The following is a 19,693-nucleotide window of genomic DNA, read 5'->3' on the forward strand; positions in this document are numbered from 1 at the left end:
AAGATCAAATATCTGTGGTAAATAATTTGGGAGAAGGAGGGAATTTGAGTATTGATGTCATCTCACCACTTCTTTATGCACTATCATAGTTCCTCTAATTTTTGGCGAGTCGTTCTCTTCCTGCAGTTAATTTTGCTCAGTGAGAGAAATGTGTTTTGGCAAACATAGCAACTCATTTTCCATTGCAGGCAATGTGTGCTATTGAATGATGATTTTCATTTGTAGCTGAATTGCAGCAGTGAATGATATGGATAGAACAGGAAAGTGCAAATATTTTTTGGCCTTGGAAAGAAAGTCTTAGTATGTCCAATTGAATCTCCTTGTGTATCGATTGGTAAAAAATGCATTTTTGATTCATCCAATCTGAAAGGACTCTCAAAAGGAGGTAAGGCCAGTTGTGTTTTCAAAATCTTGCTTTGCCAACTTCCAGATTTTGCAAGAATGGGACGTAAACGTTTTGATTTTTGAAATCTGTTTTTAAAAGGTTTCCTTCTGGTAAGTGCACTGTTTGGAAAAAAAAAAATATCAATGGCATAAAAATGTATTTAAAGAATTGTGCAGAAACAGGTTATTATATGCAGTATGAATTATAAAATTTTAAGGACAGAAAGAATCATTGCATTTGTGTCTTATTTAATTGTATTTCCTTGTATCATGCTCAGAACAAACATTAAGGCTTGGTGTAAACCTTACATAAGAAAGAATCTGGCATATCTATTAGATAAACAGTTGGTTTTTAGAATTAATTTTACCTAACTTGAGGTATCAACTTCTTTTTTCTGCCAGTATTAGATTGATAATGAAGTTAATCTTCAGTGGGCTATCTCTGTTGCAAGCAGAAGCTTACTCAGCTATCTTGCTGTAAATTAATTAAGGCAGAAGTGTGATCTGCTGTGAATATTTTGCCTCCAGAATGCATATTCTCTCCTTTAAAACTAACTAGGATATCATACAAAATACTGCAGTTGTTCCAAGAGATGTATCCTTTGTGTGATAGATAAGCTTTTGTTATCAGGCATCTTTCTCTATGCAATATTGTGATGGGGGGCTCTAAGCTCTCTTTATTCAGGAGGTGTTATCTGTCTAGCTCAAGTACAAAAAGATGCTAAAATATTTCACTGTAGTAGTAACTACTGAATACGTGTTACATACCAGGAGTTCAGGTCAGTTATTATCTAAACTGCTTAATGACAGGAGTGATGCATCACTGTGATTATAGCAGTGCTGCTCTCCAAAAGGACTTAGAGCTGGATATATATGATCAGTAACTCTTTCTTTCAGGTTCTTTCTTGTAAATAAGCTGATTGTCATGGGAGAATTTGAAAAACTTGATAAACTAACTGAAAGATCTGCAGGCTCTTGCTATGGAATAAAAAGTATTGTACTGCTGTTTTAAAAAATATAGCAATTTTATGTTACTGTCTGAATTTAAAGAAAAAAAAAAAAAAAGAAAAAAAGCCAGCAGTGTATCATAGCATTTTCTGAGAAAATAAAATGGGGATGCTTCCAATAATTCTATGAAGATCTAGATTTACATTCAACAAATGACTTAATTGTATTCATCTGAATCCATTTCCCTCAGAGATCAGTCACAACAGTGTTAAATGTTTCCAGGAGGATTTACCAAGACCCAGTCACCAAACCATCCGCAAGGATGTCGCAGATGTAAAAATAAAACATGTTGAGATGCAGGTGTGTTGACATTTAGCAATAACAAAGCATAATAGAGCAAGAGTAACAAAGCCCAATTTGTCTTTCCTCCATCAAGAATTACTTTGCTAAACCCCACTGAACATACAGACTCCACTTACGGCACTCACTGCTGGATGTGTATCATCCTTCAGGAAGGTGCATGACTTCTGTTGTGCTTGTGTTCCTGCAGACAGCTGACAGCAACTGCAAAACCCAAACAGCACCTTGGTTTAGCTAGCTAACTGGTGAAAAGTTTGTAAGGAAAGGAAAGATTAAGCGTTAGATGATTTCAGTTAAAAAGCAAAATAGCTTGCTCCTGAAGTGGGCTACAGAGACAACCAGTCCATTCAGTCAGAATGCATTCAGGAGTTTGTTTAGTCAGTTCCCAGAAGAGGACCGATGGTTGTGAGGAGTCAAGTTCCAAAAGAAGATTGAGATAACAAAAAAAATCCCTGATAACCAAAAAACCACCACCAAAACAAAACGAGAAAACCCTGACACTTAAAAATTCAGGATTAAGGGACACCACACTACAAATGTTCTTCTTAAGCATTCAATGGTTTTGGAATCTATTTAAGCTTGAGCCGGTTGTCTGGGTTTTCATCAGTACATCAGAATTCTACCAGTCTGCAGGATTTTACAATTTTCCCACTTTTTAGTTATTCCAGAGGTGATTTTTTTTTTGTATTGCTATGATGAGTGTTATTTTTTTGTTCGTTTGCTTATTTATTTCATTAATTGGCATTTTTAATGTACAGTGTTGAAGAAAACCTAATTATGAGAATACTTATTTAACCAGGTTATGTGCATCTTAAAGAACACATTGTCTCATGAAACTCCGTGTTCAAACCTAATACATTGATACTTCAGTAACTTGCAAATGTTGCATGCTGTTTTCAGGGGTATTCAAGAAACAAATAGATACATTAGAACTGTAGGATATGCTTAAGGAATGTGAGATAGGATGACTGATAGCATAGCAAATTCTTAGCAAATATTGCTCATGGCTTGCGTCACAGAGTACCAGTTCAATAGCCTTGGGTTGGTGGTTTGCCAAATTTGTATGTATAACAATAAGATAACTTTTTAAATCACTGTGAAATCAAAGTGTTGAGAGACATGACTAGTGTTTCTTATGGTTATAGAGCTGTTGTGTTAGGTATGGAAGCTTGGGTTTTTGATTCAGGTAAGCATAAATGCTATGGCTTTCTTTCAGTAAGCTGAGTTTCCAAGTATTGTAGCATTTCTGAGAGCTGATGAAATCATTATTGTGGCTAAAATCAAGAAATAAGCCAGGCAAGTTCCTGTGTTAACAGCTGCAAGAATTCCCATCATTTGACTTGCAATAGTTTTGCATATTTTTGCAGTATGTTTTAAATTGCATTTGCATTCTTTCAATACTGTATTGGCTATCGGTGTAGGATAAATATGTAGGCAGTCTGAAAATGACTGTTGCCTTAGGAATAATAACATAAATAGCTATAAAGGCTTCCAAGGTAAAGTCAGGCTTTTTGAGAGAGAGACTCCTCAAAATACAGAATCAAATGTCTGTCTGGCTCATGAGCTCAATTTAGGAAGTTCTTGTTCAAATTTGCCTGTTGTGCCATTAGAATGATTTATTTACACCAAAGACAGATTAACTTCCAGCTTTCTCAGTTTTCATGGTCTCTGAGTTCTGTTAGTTCCATAAAGCAGTTGTTCTCAAACTAATCTCCCAACAGACACATTTCTCCCCCTTTCCAAGTTGCTATCCCCATTCTTTCCCTTGAATGTCCTCAGCCCTACAATATTTGAGTTCTTCTCTTTCTTCTTACATCCCCATCTTTGCTCTTCATAGCGCACTGTGTTTCCCCACCCAGACATCCTGTCCAGGTTATTTCAAGATTGAAGAAGTTTTTTCCTGCATACTACTATGACTTGTCTTGATCTATTCTTCTTACAATTATGCTGTAGCTTCCTTCCACATTTTCTGTGGAGGGTTTTGGGTGAATATGACTTGACATTACACTTATGAAGAGATTTGGCAGCAAGCACCACTGTAAACAGATTTTTAGGTAGGAGAAACAACTATGAAAATGACCATAACCACTTCAGAAAAAAAACTGCCATAGCAGCTTTGCACTATAAGCAAGCACTTTTTGAGAAGTTGCTACTCTTCTGCATTACCTTCTGTAAGGAAGCCTCTGTAGATAGAGTTTTCGGTAAAAAAGTCTTTCTTGAAGGTCTTCAACTGGAGTAAAAGATGCAACAAAGATTCCAGTAACTTTCAGTCTTATTGATGTATTTGATTTAATAAGCAGACTTTCAAGACACAACATTCCACAGTCAAGCATGGGAGAAATGATCTTTGATTTTGAAAACTCCCCCATGAAAAGTCTTGTGGCATTTAGATAATTTTTCTTTTGCAAGCTAAATCATTAAATCATTAACTTCATTACTTATCAAACCTGCTATGTATAATCACCTAGTCATATAATCATATATGTAGTCTATGGTATTTACACAGCCAGTGTATGTTGATTATTGTTTTGTTTTCATATGAGGAAGAAGTTTCCATCAGGCTGACTTTGAGCAGGAAAATAGTTACCTGCACTGAATATTTTATACTTGTACTAAGCTTCACAAAATGAACTAACGTTTGCTCTTAAAGGAACCCCTTGTTCATCTCTTACAACTAGAAAAGAAAAGTACTGGAAGAATAGTAGCTTGGTAAAACCAAATTAACTATGTTAAAATAAAGGAGAAGTCATCGGGGTTGTTTATATTGGGGTTAATTATGAACCTAAATGATTTTTTTGGGGAGAGGGGTTGTGTAATGATGCAATGTGGCAAACGAGTTATTTTCTAACTTTACAGCATAAAACTTCACTTGTTCAGTTTTTCTGCTTTGGTCTATATGGAAGTCTAGAGCTAGTGTTTAAAGTCTTTGTAGGATTTAAGCTTTGGTGCATTGCGAGAATTTATTTATGCCAATTTCAGAATAGTCAAGGAAATGATAAGTTGTACCATATAAAATCTAAGCATTTGTTTTCAACACAGCCCAAGGCTCCTTTCTCTCTTATGGTTGCAGCTTTTTTTTTTATTTATTTTTTGCTCACATATGTGTGTCCTTTTTCAGGTCTGAAAACAAATCTGTGTATTATTCACATTTTTTACAGGCTTTCAATACTGGGAAAAATCTGGCTTAAAGGGACTTCTTGGATAAAAAATCTTTCTGTACCTATACGATCCCAATGTAATGATGATTATTACCTTCACAGAACAGGGATTTAACAAAATGTACTTATCGGGTTGTTTCCACAACTAGTTGTTTCTACAACTGATTGCTTTAATCTGGTCCAGGTAAAACTTTGTGAATATAACTAGCGTTGTTGTTTCAGAAGGTGTGGTAATCTAAAGAAAGTGTGGGTTTATCCACTCTTCAGATGTTCAAGATGGTCCTGTAGACTTTAGATGCAACTCTGATTTCACTGCCCAGTGTCGTACACTGGTTAGTCAAATTAATTTGTATCTGGAGATACTATTGGCTAAATAAGGCTTAACATGGCTGCTTCACTGCTCATAATATCAGTGGTTCGCATGTCAAAACCTTCAGAGTGTATCAGAAAAGATTTTAATCAAGTCTGATGTTTCACAGAGTGAAGAAAAGTAGGCAACAAACTGAGAATTTACTAAGTGTTGCTTAAAATTTGGTTAGAGTTTGTGAAATTGTATTTTAAAGAAATGATTTTATTTACTTATAGTATATGAGGTAAAATTTGTGTAAAGCATCTACATCTTGTTTTGTGTCAGAGTGATCTGATAGAGTTTACAATATTATAACCCATTTGAGTTCCTCACGTATTTGCTTTGTATGGTCTGTAAAGGAAGCAGCTCACACTTGCGAGGGAAAACATGGAGCAAAACTGCTGTATATGCCAGAAATTATTATGTGCTGATTACAGCAGGGACAATTAGATTCTTTTTTTTTTTTTTTTTCAAGTAAAATCACTACATTGACATTCGAAAATTGATTTTCTCTTTTATTTTTTTAAACTTGGGCATATGTTTTAAATGGAAGCTCACTGCTGTAAACTTCAGCTGAATAGGGTTTTGGCTGGACTTCGAATAAGTTGCCACGTAGCTTAATCAGTACTTCATAGAGTCCCAAATGGCTTGGGTTTAGAAGGGAGCTTAAAGATCATCTAATTCCAACCCCCCTGCTTTAGGCAGGGTTGGCTCTCACTGCATCAGACTGTTGGGAGCTCCATTCAAACTGGCCTTGTGGATGCCACGTATCTGGAGATGCTTGCCTTCTCTGGGCAACCTGTTCTGGCACCTCACCACTCTCTAAGTAGCAATGAGGTCTCCCTGCAGCCTTCTCTTCTCTTCTCTAGGCTGAACAAGCCCACCTCTCTCAGCCTGTCTTTGTATGAGAAGTAATGGAAGGAACGAAGAGCACAATAGCACTGTTCCATTGTTACACATTCCATAACACTGTAACATTTATTCCATGGAAATAAATAGGAGACATTACTTCTGGCACAACATATGCACATTTGGTCTTCAGATTCATTTCTACAAAGGAAAACAATAGTGTGTAATGCAAAATATCAAGCTAATCCTTTGTCAGTTAAAAAAAGTTGAAATATTGAATGAAGTAATTCTCATATCTGTTTCAGATGACACAATGTGAAGAATTTACGTGATTTAAGATCCCTTTCTGAGAATACTGGTTCAGTGCTGTTGCGGCAGTTATGGCAATGTTTGCTGGTCATAGGAAGATGAATCAGTAATACTATACTACTGAAGCTGTTCCTTCAGAGCTCAAATGCATAGAATGTTAAGCAAAAGCCACTAGTGAATATTAGAACTCTGACTATAGAATCACTCTTCAGTGTGTTACAGACTAGACCACCTGTACTTTCAAACATCTTTTTTCCTTTTTAACACATAAGTGTTGAAGTTTTCTTGTTGCTTCAGTTCTCCCTGTTTTTGCACCGAGAATTCTGTCATGCAGTCTTACTTGAAGCCATTAATTCTTAGTTGGATAAAGTCATTTCAACAAAGTTTCTGTTGAGATTGTTTTTCATGTAGATATCACTCTTGTGTATTCTTTTACTAATCACAAAGGCTGCTTTGAAATTGAATGGACTTAATAGGCCAAACAGTCTTTAAATTGGAGGAGATAGTTTTATTGTCTGCTGAAAAAATAGTTTTACATGGAAATTACATGCAAGAATGAGGGATGGAAAATGTTAAGGCTACGATACAAAGTGAAACATACCTGTGGGAGCCAGGGACAGAATACCAGCCACTTTTAATTTCCTGATTTCCATTAGTTTGTATTTCAATCTCCTTATTTCAATGCTCCTTTTACATGCTTTTTTTTTTGTAATTTATTTGGAGAAATATTATTGGCCAGTTTCTAAGCAACTGTATGCTGACATTAGTTAACCATGTCCTTCTTTCACTTTTTGTGAAACTCAAGATTCTTGGGTTTATGTTGTCTTACTTTTCATGGTTTGTCGTATAATTAGGAGAACCTGGCTTGACTGCTTTTGATGCTTTGTACATATTAAGTTTCATTGCCCAGTATGTGGGAATGTGGATGGCATTTACCAGCTCATTAAGCTCTTTAAATTGACAGATGAATGGATTATTTCCTGTCACCACCACAGGTTGGTCAGTAGATTACACTCTGATGGACTCTTTCTAGAATATTTGAAAAATGTTCAGCTATCACAGCACTGACTGACTGGCATTATTATTCTAATTTGCATATTTTGGGGGTGAAAATTTTCTGATTAGACAACGCTTAATGTTGGTACTGTTTTCAAGTCAGGAAAGGCAAATGTTAAAAAACAAAAACCAAAAAACCTCTAGTTGATCCAGTTCCTCTTCAAAATATTAACCTTTAATACAAATATAGCATATTTTCAGGACCCGGTTTGTGAAGACTAGTGCGTGTTTTGACCAGTTATATGAAGTACATATAACTGTTTAGTCTCACCAATGTACTTGACAGCATCTAAGAATCTGTTCTTGATCTGTTCTTAGGAACCAACAAGTTCAGGAAGGATGGCTTTTGCTTCTTTGAGTCTCAGTGTTAGTATCTTCCCCTCCACAAAAACCATGTGAATCTGAGAAAAGAAACTCACTTATTTAACAGTGTTAAATTAAAAAATTAAAGTTAAAAAAGTCCACTTATTTAACAGTGGACTCTCACAAGTGTTGGTTCCACTGTTCTCTAGCAGACTAGTCATTGCACTCATGTAGTCACAGAATTTTGTTACTGAGGTTATTTTGCTGTTCAAGCTGATCATTTCCACTCAAGAATAATACAGCATGAGAAAGAACTGGACTAGATGGCCTTCAGAGGTCCCTTCCAACTCTGAGGATTCTATGAACTAGAAGACTGTGGTTCAGTTGACTACAACTGGATGCTGGTTTTTTGTTCTACCTGAGTAATTACCACCAGAAGAGCTGCCTTGGTGTTGATTTCTGTTAGTTTAGAAGGCAGATTCTGTTGGTTGGTTCCAGACTGTTGCCTCAAGTCTTGTTAAGTCTATAAAGATTCTAGTCAAAATAAGTCCTACCTAGTAAAGACTGTTGTGAGAGTTGATGCTAATGCTGTGACAAATGAGTATTACTTCCCTATGCATGCACGTATGCGCAGCACATATATGAAACTTGCTTGTAAGTAGCTGAATACTGAGAGAGATCATGAGAAATTATCATGAAATTTGCAGGCTACAAAGTCTTATCTATTGGTGGCTAACACCATTCAAACGCTATAAGATTGTAATGAAAAACGAGTCAACTATGTGACTGACTTGGAAGACATTCCAAATTAATCATGAGGTCTCAATATTAAATATAGTTTAAGATTACAGAATGCATCAAGAAGAGATGATTCTACACCAAACACTATATAAATGAAAATAATGTGTAAATTATGAGACATTTAATAGCTTTGTAACAAATAATAAGACTTTTGCCATCCAGAATTCTTACTCAGAGGAATGTCTTTGGTTTGTGTTACTGAACGCCATACTAGAGAGCACAAACTTGATGCTAATTTGTAAAGGTGCTCCTCAAAGTGCCTTGTGGGAAAGAAACTTAGATCTTTTACTGGGTGCTGTCTGTGTGAGTAAATGCTTTATTTATTTTATCTTATACCAAATATCACACATCTTTCATCTGATATATAAAAAGCACTATATTTGTATTTATATATTAATGTATATGTGTATTATGTGTGTGTTCTATGTGTATGATGTGTACATATGTATATATGTACTTATATATTAATTCTGATGTCTGTATGAATTCTAGATGTTGCATTCAGGAACTTCTGTTTGTCCACTGTTTTAATACAACTGCTGAATTTAACCATTATCTGTCTCAAACTGTCCATGTATTATTATTTAAATTTATTTATCTCTGAATAATATTAGAAATATTTTTCCCCCCTTCTGGCTTGCTGGGGAATTTTTCACCTGTACAAGCTGATGGCTATGACTTTTGTGAATCTCCAAATTGTATTTTACATATCAGTATTATTTGAAAATTCTTAATCTTTCTTTTTTAACTTTGTGTTTAAGATGCTCTGTCATATTATATGTCACCTAATTTATTTTTATTTCCTGTTCCTGAATCTAGGGTTGGGAAGAAACTGTGGATTCTGCCATTTCTTTCTTGCTAAGGACTTGCTTGTCAAAGAGCTCTAAGGAACAAGCCCTGTCTCTCAGCAGCCAGTTAAACATGCCCAAAGATACTAGCAGACTTAAGAAGAATATCAGCCTGTTCTGTGATAGATTGGCAAAAGGTGGTCGCCTTTCTTTAAGCACCGAAACAGCCACTCAACAAGCCACTGTTGTGCCAGGTGAGACACGAACTTTATGTTCATAATTTAGAGCATGTATTTGTATATGAAAAATTAAAAACGGTGAATATTTGATTATGCTTGGAGCTTAATTTTTGCTGGTTGTGGAAACCAAACACTGGTTGTGTTGCAAGCTAACAGAATGAGCTAGATAAAACTTTGATTTAAGATTATATTATTATCCCAGTTTGACCACTTATAACTTCCTAGAGCACATTCATGTTATGGAGGAAATGTACCCCATATGGTTGTTTTGGTACTCCAAATACTTTATCAGTTTTTTATTTTTAAACTTTTCAATTGAATGAACATGTGCATTTCTAACATATGTGATGGAAAAGTGAGGATTGAGAAACTCCATTTTCTTGATAAATCCTATTTTTTTGATTGAGAATTTTAGTAGTATCACAAAATTTGTGATGTGCATATGTCAAATACAAAATAGTCAATGTAACAATGTGCAAGTTTAGGAAGTGGCAGTTGGGTAGATGATTTATGAAGTTAAACATCAAACTAACCTTGATTTATATTTCTCAATTAGAAAAGGAATTTAGAGATTTCAGTATTGCACAATGTTAAAAATGAAAATCTTGGAGTAACATTTTAAACAAAAATGTTATTTGTGTCCATTTTTTAAAGCTATTACTTTCTAGTTAACAGCAGGAGCAAAATTACTTTTGATCTAGTTTTTAGTAGATTCTGAAAGATAGCATCTTCTGTTAGGCTGCAAGACTTTTCTACCTGCCTCTTTTCTCTTAATGAACACCAGATACTCCTGCCTAGGCTGCACGGTATTGTTCCAGCTTCAGCTCTGTGTTTAGCTAGGAAGCTCATTCAGCTTCATAATCTCCTAAAGCACTTGATGTCCCTATGTTCTTTGGCCTCAATGACCTCTTTCACCCACAGTAGTGATTGTCCCATTCTACTCTGCCCTTGGGAGGCCCCTTGTCAGGTACTGCATTTACTGCCTGGTGCCCGTGGAACACAAAAGATGTGAACTGCTGGAGTGGGTCCAGAGGAGGATCAAGAGAAAGACCAGAGGGCTTGGAGCACCTCTGCTATGAAAAAGGCTGAGGGAGTTGGGCTTGTTTAGTCTGGAGAAGATCTCATTACAACCTTCCAATATTTAGAGGGAGATTATAGGTAAGATGGAGATCAACTTTTGTATGTGCAGACTAGGGGGAATGGTTTTAAACTAAAAGAGGGGAGGTTTAGGCTAGATGTTAGGAGGAAATTTTTTACTCATAGCATGGAAAGGCACATTAACAGGTTGCTTGGGGAAGCTGTATTTGCCTCATAGAGGCATTCAAGGCCACGTTGGATGGGACCCCGGACAGTCTAATCTAGTGGGTGGCAGCCCTACCATGGCAGGGGGTTGGAACTTGATGATCTTTAAGCTTCCTTCCAAACCAAGCCATTGTATATTACAAGTCAGTAATATGATCCCTAAAAGTAAAACTCTGGCTTTGGGTCATAGTTATATATCTTTAATGATTCCTCTTTGCGAGGAAGATTCAGTTGAAATGACTGAGAATCATGATTTAAGAGAAACTTAGATGAGTAGAATTCAGGGAAGAGCATAACAATTGTAATTAGTTGAGGGTTTTTTTTAAAAAATTATCTCTATTTAGAGGAATAGGAAACGTCGAAGAGGGGCACAATAGCTTTCCAGTATGCAAAATGTTCTTATAAGCGCTGTCAACTTCGTACAAGTTGATCAGAATGACTGGCTGAATGTGATCATAGGTAACTGCAAGACACAACTGCATCATACACTGTGTTGCCTTTGGCAATAAATAGACATCTGAATGAGGGGAAGGGTGAGGGTCTTGGGGAGTGGTGCCAACCCACATGTAAGTCAAAGCCAAGTGATTTTGGAAGGAAGGTGTTGTCGACCACCCAAGCTGTCATGTATTGAGTTTAATGAGTGTAAGTATTCATAGAATAACTCCTGCTTACCTGAAGCAAATGAATTCTAGAGATTATAGAGGTCTGTTATGATGTATTTTTCAAGATTGTTTTGAGAACCTTGATATATGTCAGCTGGGGGTGTTCTGAGAGTTCTTTAAGTCTGTGTTTGATTGGAGCTCTGTTTGCACTATTTGCCTCACCCATATTTTGTGTCCCTCACAACTGCTCTTCAGTTTGAATGTGATCCTCTTCATCCTCTAGCAGTTCCTGCTGTATCACTTCAGTACTTTGTCCAAGAAAGGATTTTTACTTTTAAACTCTGACATTATTTTTCTTCAAACACTTTTCCTCTCCTTTATTTTATTTTGTTTTGTTTTAATTTATTTATATTTTATTTTTTTAATTATTTCATTTTCCTAAGTGGAGTTCAATCATTTATTTTTTCTGTTTTGGTTTACTTAGGGGATCTTTGCATTGTGCTTTAGCAGGATTTACTTATTTAGATTAATACAATAGAAGCACTGGAGAAACTTGTTATTTAAAATTAAAATCAGTTACTGAGTGCATCATCAATGAAATCTGTGGAGTGCTGGTTGTTTCCTCAGTTTGACTGAATCTTCAGAACTGAGATGATAAGGAAATGTAGGAATATTTTGCATCCAGGAAATAGGACTTGCAGATAGTATTCTGTCAGTGTGGTATTCAAGATTTATATGAAGGTAGATCTAGAAAATACACCAGCTGCCCATCTAGTTCTCTCTTCTGTGCTGCAATGGAGTAAAAGTATCCAGAGCCTCCTTGATAGAAGTTTATTTGAACTCATAAAAACTTTGTACAAGTTTGGAAAATCTCCTTGATAGCCTGTGTGATTGTTTAATTGTCCTTGTAGGAAGGCTTTCATAGTATTTTAATTACACTGTCTTTTCTCCAGATCAAACTGTTTCTTGCGAATATTGAAGGCAGAAGTGACCATTAATGATGTCCTTCATAGGCCTTTAAGCTTTGGAATGGTATTACTGTATCCCTCCAGAAACTTTTCTCTCATACTAATTGTGACCTAATTTAGTCTATCTTTTTTTTCTTTGGATGATTTTCCATTCTTTTCCTTTTTGTTTTTCAAATGGAATACTCTTCCATCAGTCTGTCTCTCTCTTAAAATAATACATGCTGCTATACTCTGCTCCAGCTCTATTTCCAAACACTTCTCCTACGTATTAATTGCTTAAATGTTTCCCATCTGCTCTTATATTTATGATGCTAGTTTCCTCAGTGTGGTGGTGTATACTTGACTTTGCATTTCATTTTCATAGCGTTTTTTAGACTTATTTTCACAACATTTGCTTAACTTACCAAGTTGATTATAATTTTATTCTGCAAGGAGCTTATAAATGATTTGGTGTTAACTGCTTTGTATAATCATGATTCTATCATTCAGGTTACGAATGGGTGAGTGCTAATTTTAAATACACTGCTTTGGGTTGTTTTATTTTTAACATGTTATGTATACGTATGCTCCCAGAATGTATTTTAAGTCATTTCTTGGAAGACAAAAGCTTCCCTTTTTTTTTTTTTTTTTTCTTTCTCTGTCTCTCTTTCTTTCTCTCTCTTTTTTTTTTTTCCTTAAGGTTGTAAAAAAAGGTATTTTCAAAATCCTGTAGTATTGTTTATGAGTGATTTGAAGCTATGTTCTTAGCTGGAAAAGTGGAATGCAGCAACATATGTCATATTTCCTAAAGAACCCTCAGTTGGTGTGCTGCTACACATGAGGAGAACATCAGTTGAATATTGGTCAGTACTGATTGATGGAACTTGTAGTCCACTGAGGTCACTGGAAACTTTGACATTATCCAAATCAGATCCAGCGTTTTACTCATAATTTTCATAGAGCTCCTTGCCTGTTTTTGCTATTTCATGATGCAGGGGTAATATTTATGAAAGTGCCCTGGGAGTTACCTCGATCACATGTGTATCTACATGTCATCTCAGGAATCGAACCTTAATAGAATTGCCTGTTTCTCATTGAAAGTCAGTTTGTTGAGGACTTCTTTTCCTTAACTGTGCCCAGAGATCTTGCAGGCACACTTATAAATCACCACATGTCAATCCATTTGTATTGGTTCATTTGGAAAAGCACTTGAACATGAAATTGACATTAAGTCACTTTAAATTTTGCAAAGAAAATTCTAACTCATCTTTTCTAGCTTGCTTAAAATCATATAGATTGGTAAATATACTGTCTTGGGAGGCTGATTCCCTCAGGAATTGGGTCATCTATTAAGAGTGAAAAATTAAAATTGATGATATTGAAAGACTGAATTCTGCATTTTATGCAGAAAGATGGTGTGTTTCTTACATTTGTTGGTTAGATAGAATTTTTTTTGGTTGGAATGAATGTGGCTGTCACTGAAATATCCCATTCATTACTCTTCATTCTCTAAAACACTCAGACGTCTCATGTGCAAACATATCCGATGTGAAAATCAACGTATGTTTGCATTGTAACATTTATGTATTTTTTGTTCTTTTTTTTTTTTTTTTTTGGCCAAGATTTCTCTGTAAGAAGAAGCTGTATATTGCAGCAGTTCTACTCGGGTTTGCTTCTCTACCTGTCAAAGATCATTTGCTTGCATTGAAACTAAAGCACACCACCCATCACTGTGTTAATTTTTTAAACTTCCCTTACTTCTCTACCTTAATAAAGGCAAAGGGAAACACTGGGTAAAATGTGTACTTTCTATTTCCTCTCTGTAGGTCTTCCTTCTAGTAAGGCTCCTTCTTACCAGTATGGCTTTTGTTCGGGCTCTTTTCCTAAATTTTCATACTTTTTTTTTTAATTATTTCTCCACTCTGCATTACACTTCATTGCTTTCCTTCCTGTACTATAACTTTTGATGTCCATGCAACTATATACACAGTTCCTTCACTGTGATAGTCAGGGCAAGTAACTATACTCCCTCAGGTGGCTTATAATAAATACCTCTGACGGTGTGAGGTAGCAATAAAGGGATAGGAAGACCATTTTCTTGGTTAACTGTCAGTCTCAGTGGCCCAAAGCAGTTACTGCAGAGAAAAGCCTGTGGTACTAACGTGGGTCTGTCAGGCAATGAAATTATGGGAAGGTTTGACAAAGGCATAAAGACTAAATCTTTAAACAGCACAATCGTTCTGTGCTTCTGTATCCAATTCTTGCAGTTCTGCATGGTTCAGCTGTTGAGCTCATAACATTCTGCTCTCCTAATTGCCGTGCAGGTAATCACGTAAGAATAACAGTAAGAACAATGTTGCCATAACTCTTAACAGCCCATAGCATTGCCATGCACTTCTGCTGTATTGTGTCATGCCAGCTAATAATGAGACTTGATATGGCATAAAATGCAACATGATACAGTGGTGCAAGTTTAGCGTGACTACTAGCTCTCTACTGTTAAAATATTTTGGAAGGAATTTATCAGGTGTTCATGGTGAACACTTCTATCTTAATTCAAAAGGCTAGAAACAAGCAAATAGTAACACTGGATATTTAAAACTAATTATTTGGGATCTATTTTTGAAAGTTAAATATGTCCCTTGCTTCGTAAAGCTGATTTAATGAAAAGGAAGGGGAGTAGCAAGTCATCAGGGAGAATTTTGGGAGTACTTACAGTAAAGAGATTTTCTGGTTGCTCAAGAAAAGCTTAAGAATGGCTTGGTGGAGCCAGAAACATTATTTGGCTCTCTGATGTGGTATGTTACTCCTTGTAACTAATTTCCATTGTAACTTCACTCTTTAAAACTTTTATTTCCATTGTTTTAGTAGCTTTGGTAATTTAATTCTATGAAACGGAAAATTGAACTTAAGTGGCACACCCAAGGTCATGCCATGAGCTAGTAACATCTGTATTAGTAGAATTGAAGCGTAATGCCTTTCAGCTTTGTGCTGCAGCACCTACCTACATTTGTTTTTAGGTGTTTTATTACTAAAAGACAAGTTACAGATGACTGGATATTCGTAAGCCAGTTTACCTTGCAGTCTATACTTCTATCTATCTGTACAACCTCGGAAATTGGATCATAGGCAGGGGAAGAGAATGAGGAAAAATGTGTGATGTGGTCTTCAATTTGGCCTAATTTAATCATGGTGGTTGACTGAGATAATTGTTTTTTTCAAGTTGTTACAGAGGTTGCATAAGGAATGGTAAAACGTTGAAATTATTTTTAAAGTTGATTTTTCTTTTAGAGTGAAAAGAAGCAAAACAAGATGGGTAGCAAAACAGATTTTTGTATGCAGGGTGATGAAAAATTTTTATTGTATTGTTGGGAGAATCTTCCCCCTTCAATTGATATTTCAGCTGGTAAAAACCACGGAATGAAGGAGTGCAAAGATTAAGAAGGCTAATGCAACAACGTTTTTAAAAAAATGAATAATTTGAAGAGGAAAATGTCATACATAATGAATAAAAAAGAAATCCCGCATGAGATTTGGGATTCATTCATTTGTTATACTATGAAATTTAGTTGGCAGTGTTGCAATTCCAGCTTGCCTCATCTCAGCACAGCTCGGATCAACACATTAGTGCCTTGGTGTGTATAGTCCTACTGCTGACTCTTTGCATTGAAATCCATTAAATTTTAATATGTCCTACTTAACCATAAGTGGTCACAAAAGATTTGTAATACTGAGGTAAGGTTTTGGTGAAAAAAAATTGTCAGTTGAAATAATTTTCCCTAGTGATCACGTTTGTCATTGTACTTTATATTCTGTATTCTTTGGCCTTGAGAGACCATTAATTAAACTTCTAAAAGTTCTAAAACTTCTGCTCTAAGTAGTTAAATGCTCAAAGATACAGAAAAAGCTGTGTGTTGCTAAAACAGGAAGCCTCTGGCCTTTCATTTCAGAAGATTCAACACTAGTGAGTAAAACAAACAAACAGAAAGCCCTAGGTAGTTATTTTAAAAGGCTGTAACATGAGATCATCTATTTTATAATAAAGCCTATTAGTATAATCCTTTTATTTAATGTGTGTTACTATTGAGGAACCTATCTTATTTGTCCAGCCATAGTATGGATTTCTGCTTGACTCATTTGCCTTGACTCCTTCAAGTATTATATTTCTGTGATGTTTTGAGGACCTGTGTCATACAGGGAGTGCTTCAACGTTCACGGATGGGCTGTAGGCATTAACAATCATGATTAACTCTGTCATTCAGATAGTGTTACTTCTCTTTTCAGTCCCTATCTAGACAAGACTACCACTTGTCTACGTTTTGTTAGTACAGCCATGACAAAGGAGGTTCTTCCACAGAATGGCACCAGGAGAGATTCACAACAGAGGCACGGCATCATATATAACTCAAGCCAGAATGTGTCAAAGTTAATGGCTCATTCAGTTTCAACTGACTGGAAGTGGCATCCTTTAGTCAGCAGAGATGTGCATCAATTTTTGTCAGGTGAAGCTGTGACCACTGTCTTAAGCACCACTGCTTGATCATTTTGTATTTGCTTCTTTTGTTTTCTGACACGTTCAGTTTGAGTAAACCTGATTCTTCTTTTCTGTTCTCATAAATTAGGTAAATATTAATTGAAATTTGTAGCATTACACAATTGTAAGGTGTTCAGAACAAGCATGTCCAGGGTGAGATAGTTTATTTGCGTGACTTTTTTTTATCACTAAACCTGATCTAGAGGTTTTGAAGGGATGCTCTTAGTCCATATTTTACTTGATCCTGAATTAAAAAAAAAAACACTCGAACTGTAATATTAATGTTTTTCCCTTGTGTTCAGGTCTTTTTAGAATGAAATAAAAGTGTGTGTGATTGATTTTATTGTTTTTGTCATGAAGGGATTGTAAGTAACGTGTACAAAGCTGTGGATATCCATGGTAATTAGTGGTGCAATACTCTGTGTACATCTCTAACACCAATTATAACATATTTGATCTTCTCATTACCATGAAGGAGCCTAGCAGTTTTAAGCCCAGTGAAAATTACATATTTTATACGTGCAGATCTGATTTTTCAATTACTTCGGACTCTTTCGGGGCCTAATCCAAATCCTGATGAAATCTCTGGGAGTTTTTCCATAGACTTCAGTAAGCTTTGGCTCAGGCCCCTAGTTTTCAATGTTTCAAAAAGATTTGCCAAAAATCTGCAGAGAGCCAGGCACTTGGAAAGTTTACACTTGCAAAGTACAGCTGGTTTTGAGTTGCACACAGGAAAGTTCCCAATGGTTTTTTGAAGCAGAAAAAAAAATAGTTTTAAAGGTCTTACAACTCTAGTAGGTAAAAGATTGTCTCTAATATTTAAAGCCTTGTGTCTTAGTCTAAGCATGACAAATTCCATACTGGAAGGATTAGTTTGGAGATGTATAAATACATGATAACAAAGCTTAAAATGAGAATCTTATTGGAAGTTCAGCTAAAATTTTCTTGGATTGTGAGTTTCAGAGAGTCAGGACTGTCTGTCCTAATATACGATAATTTTTTTGCTATGATGGAAAACTACACTGCAATTAAAGAATAATTCCCTGAGGTTAACTACACCTCTGAGAGGGAGCACTTGAGATTCAGAGAACATACGATGCAGCCAAATCCATCTGGCAGTGCAGGGTGGGTTTCACTGCCTCTGGGAGTTTGGTCAGTGCACTCAGCTGTAGTTGAACGGGCCGGGTTTTAGAGCATGGCATGCAGTCTGTGCCTCTGCAAGAATACTTTTTCTTATCAACCTGAAATGAAACCAGTGGAACTTTAAGGGAGCATCGTGTGCTATGGATGGCACCCAGTGAGGGTAGAATCTCTCTCAATTTCCCTTTTAATTTCTGAGTGATACGTCTAGCACAGACAGAATGCAGATCTGGTTGCAGTAGAGTTCCTCAGTAGTGACATTGTGAATTGCACCCCAAGGACTTGATGACTTTTTCTCAGGGAGGAAAGAATTGACCTTGTCCTGAATCTGAATATCCAAGTGTTACAAAGTTGTATATCATCTGTATTTCAGTTTTTTGTTTTTTGTTTAATTTTTAAAGAACTGTGGCATTTTTGAAGAGCAGTCATATTTATGTCTGTATCGCTTTGCTTTGTGAACAGTCAGCTGGTGAGAGTCTGCTCATGAAATTGGTATGGATGGTTCAGCCAGTGTTCATGGGGTAAGCCAAGGTTCATAAATTCACATTTCCCTTGCCCCTGTGTTTATTCAGATTCACCTGGCTCTAACACTTTCATCTGGTGTTTCAGCTGGAAAATGTAATGAAATCAAACATAAGGTGCTTCATAACACTGGCAGATGTGAAAATTCTTTCAAATCATTTCTTTTTTTTCTTCTTGAATTGTATCATTGACTGAACCACGAACAGCAGTAATAAGGTGGATTTAGCAAAAATGAAAAACTACTTAAACTTGAATTGCAAAGATTGTTTTCATTCAGTTGTACTTTGAAACAAAGATTTAGCTCACCTTCTGCTAAAATACTCATAAAAATAATACTCAGTTAAGCAGATAATGCAGATGAGTTTCTCACAGGGCTGTGTAAACCTCCAGCAAACTGGTAAAAAACGAAAACAAAAAAGCAGGCTTGATAAGTTATACATGGTTAATGTGGTCGGATGCATCCCTCTTGGGTGTCTGCTGAGTGTTTTCAGTATTCAAGTACCACAGAAAAGTGCACTGCCAGTATTTCTCTGTCTTTTAATGAAAGATGTACTTTAATTAATTTGGACTTTAAACAAAGCTTGGCTATTTTTCCCCTTCAGGAAAACTAAACTGTAAATTACAGATCTCACCCAAAGTGGTATTCCTTTGGAGATATGATTAGTGGGATGTTCCACTGAATTAACTGAGTTTCCATTTTAATGACATGCCATATTCAATGTAACAATAAGCAGCTGTGCCACACTCTAGATTTCAAAGAACATTTATTCAGCTCTTACATTTATCATTAGTGATCAAAGAGAGTGTCTGATGTATATGGTTCATGAAGGATGCCTCAATTCAACTGGATGGCTGAACAGAAATAGTAGAACTAGTGGGTAATAAATATTACGGCCACCCTTTTTTAATGTGGGTGATGTAGTGCTGAACTATATTAAATTTTATAGCTCCACTGAGAAATCTTGCATTATTATCTTAAAACAGAATCAGAGTACCGATAAGCATGTGAGCATTCTAGCACTTACTTACAAATAAACTTTTCAGTCAAACCAGGATATTTTCTAGTGAAAAAGATTGCTGGTGACATTCATAGAATCATAGA

At 35.9% G+C, this 19,693-nt stretch overlaps 1 protein-coding gene across 1 annotated transcript in view; it reads left to right on the forward strand.

The window, feature by feature from the left end:
- BBS9 (Bardet-Biedl syndrome 9) overlaps positions 1 to 19,693 on the forward strand; it is a 273,671-nt gene that overhangs the window by 127,669 nt on the left and 126,309 nt on the right. The window contains exon 21 of the mRNA XM_042888262.1: positions 9,337 to 9,559. Coding sequence (XP_042744196.1) covers positions 9,337 to 9,559 — 223 coding nt within the window. The remainder of the gene's footprint in view (positions 1 to 9,336; positions 9,560 to 19,693) is intronic.

This window comes from Lagopus leucura, unplaced genomic scaffold (assembly GCF_019238085.1).
Source record: "Lagopus leucura isolate 7727_CA_CO unplaced genomic scaffold, USGS_WTPT01 Super-Scaffold_100157, whole genome shotgun sequence".
Lineage (NCBI taxonomy): Eukaryota > Metazoa > Chordata > Aves > Galliformes > Phasianidae > Lagopus > Lagopus leucura.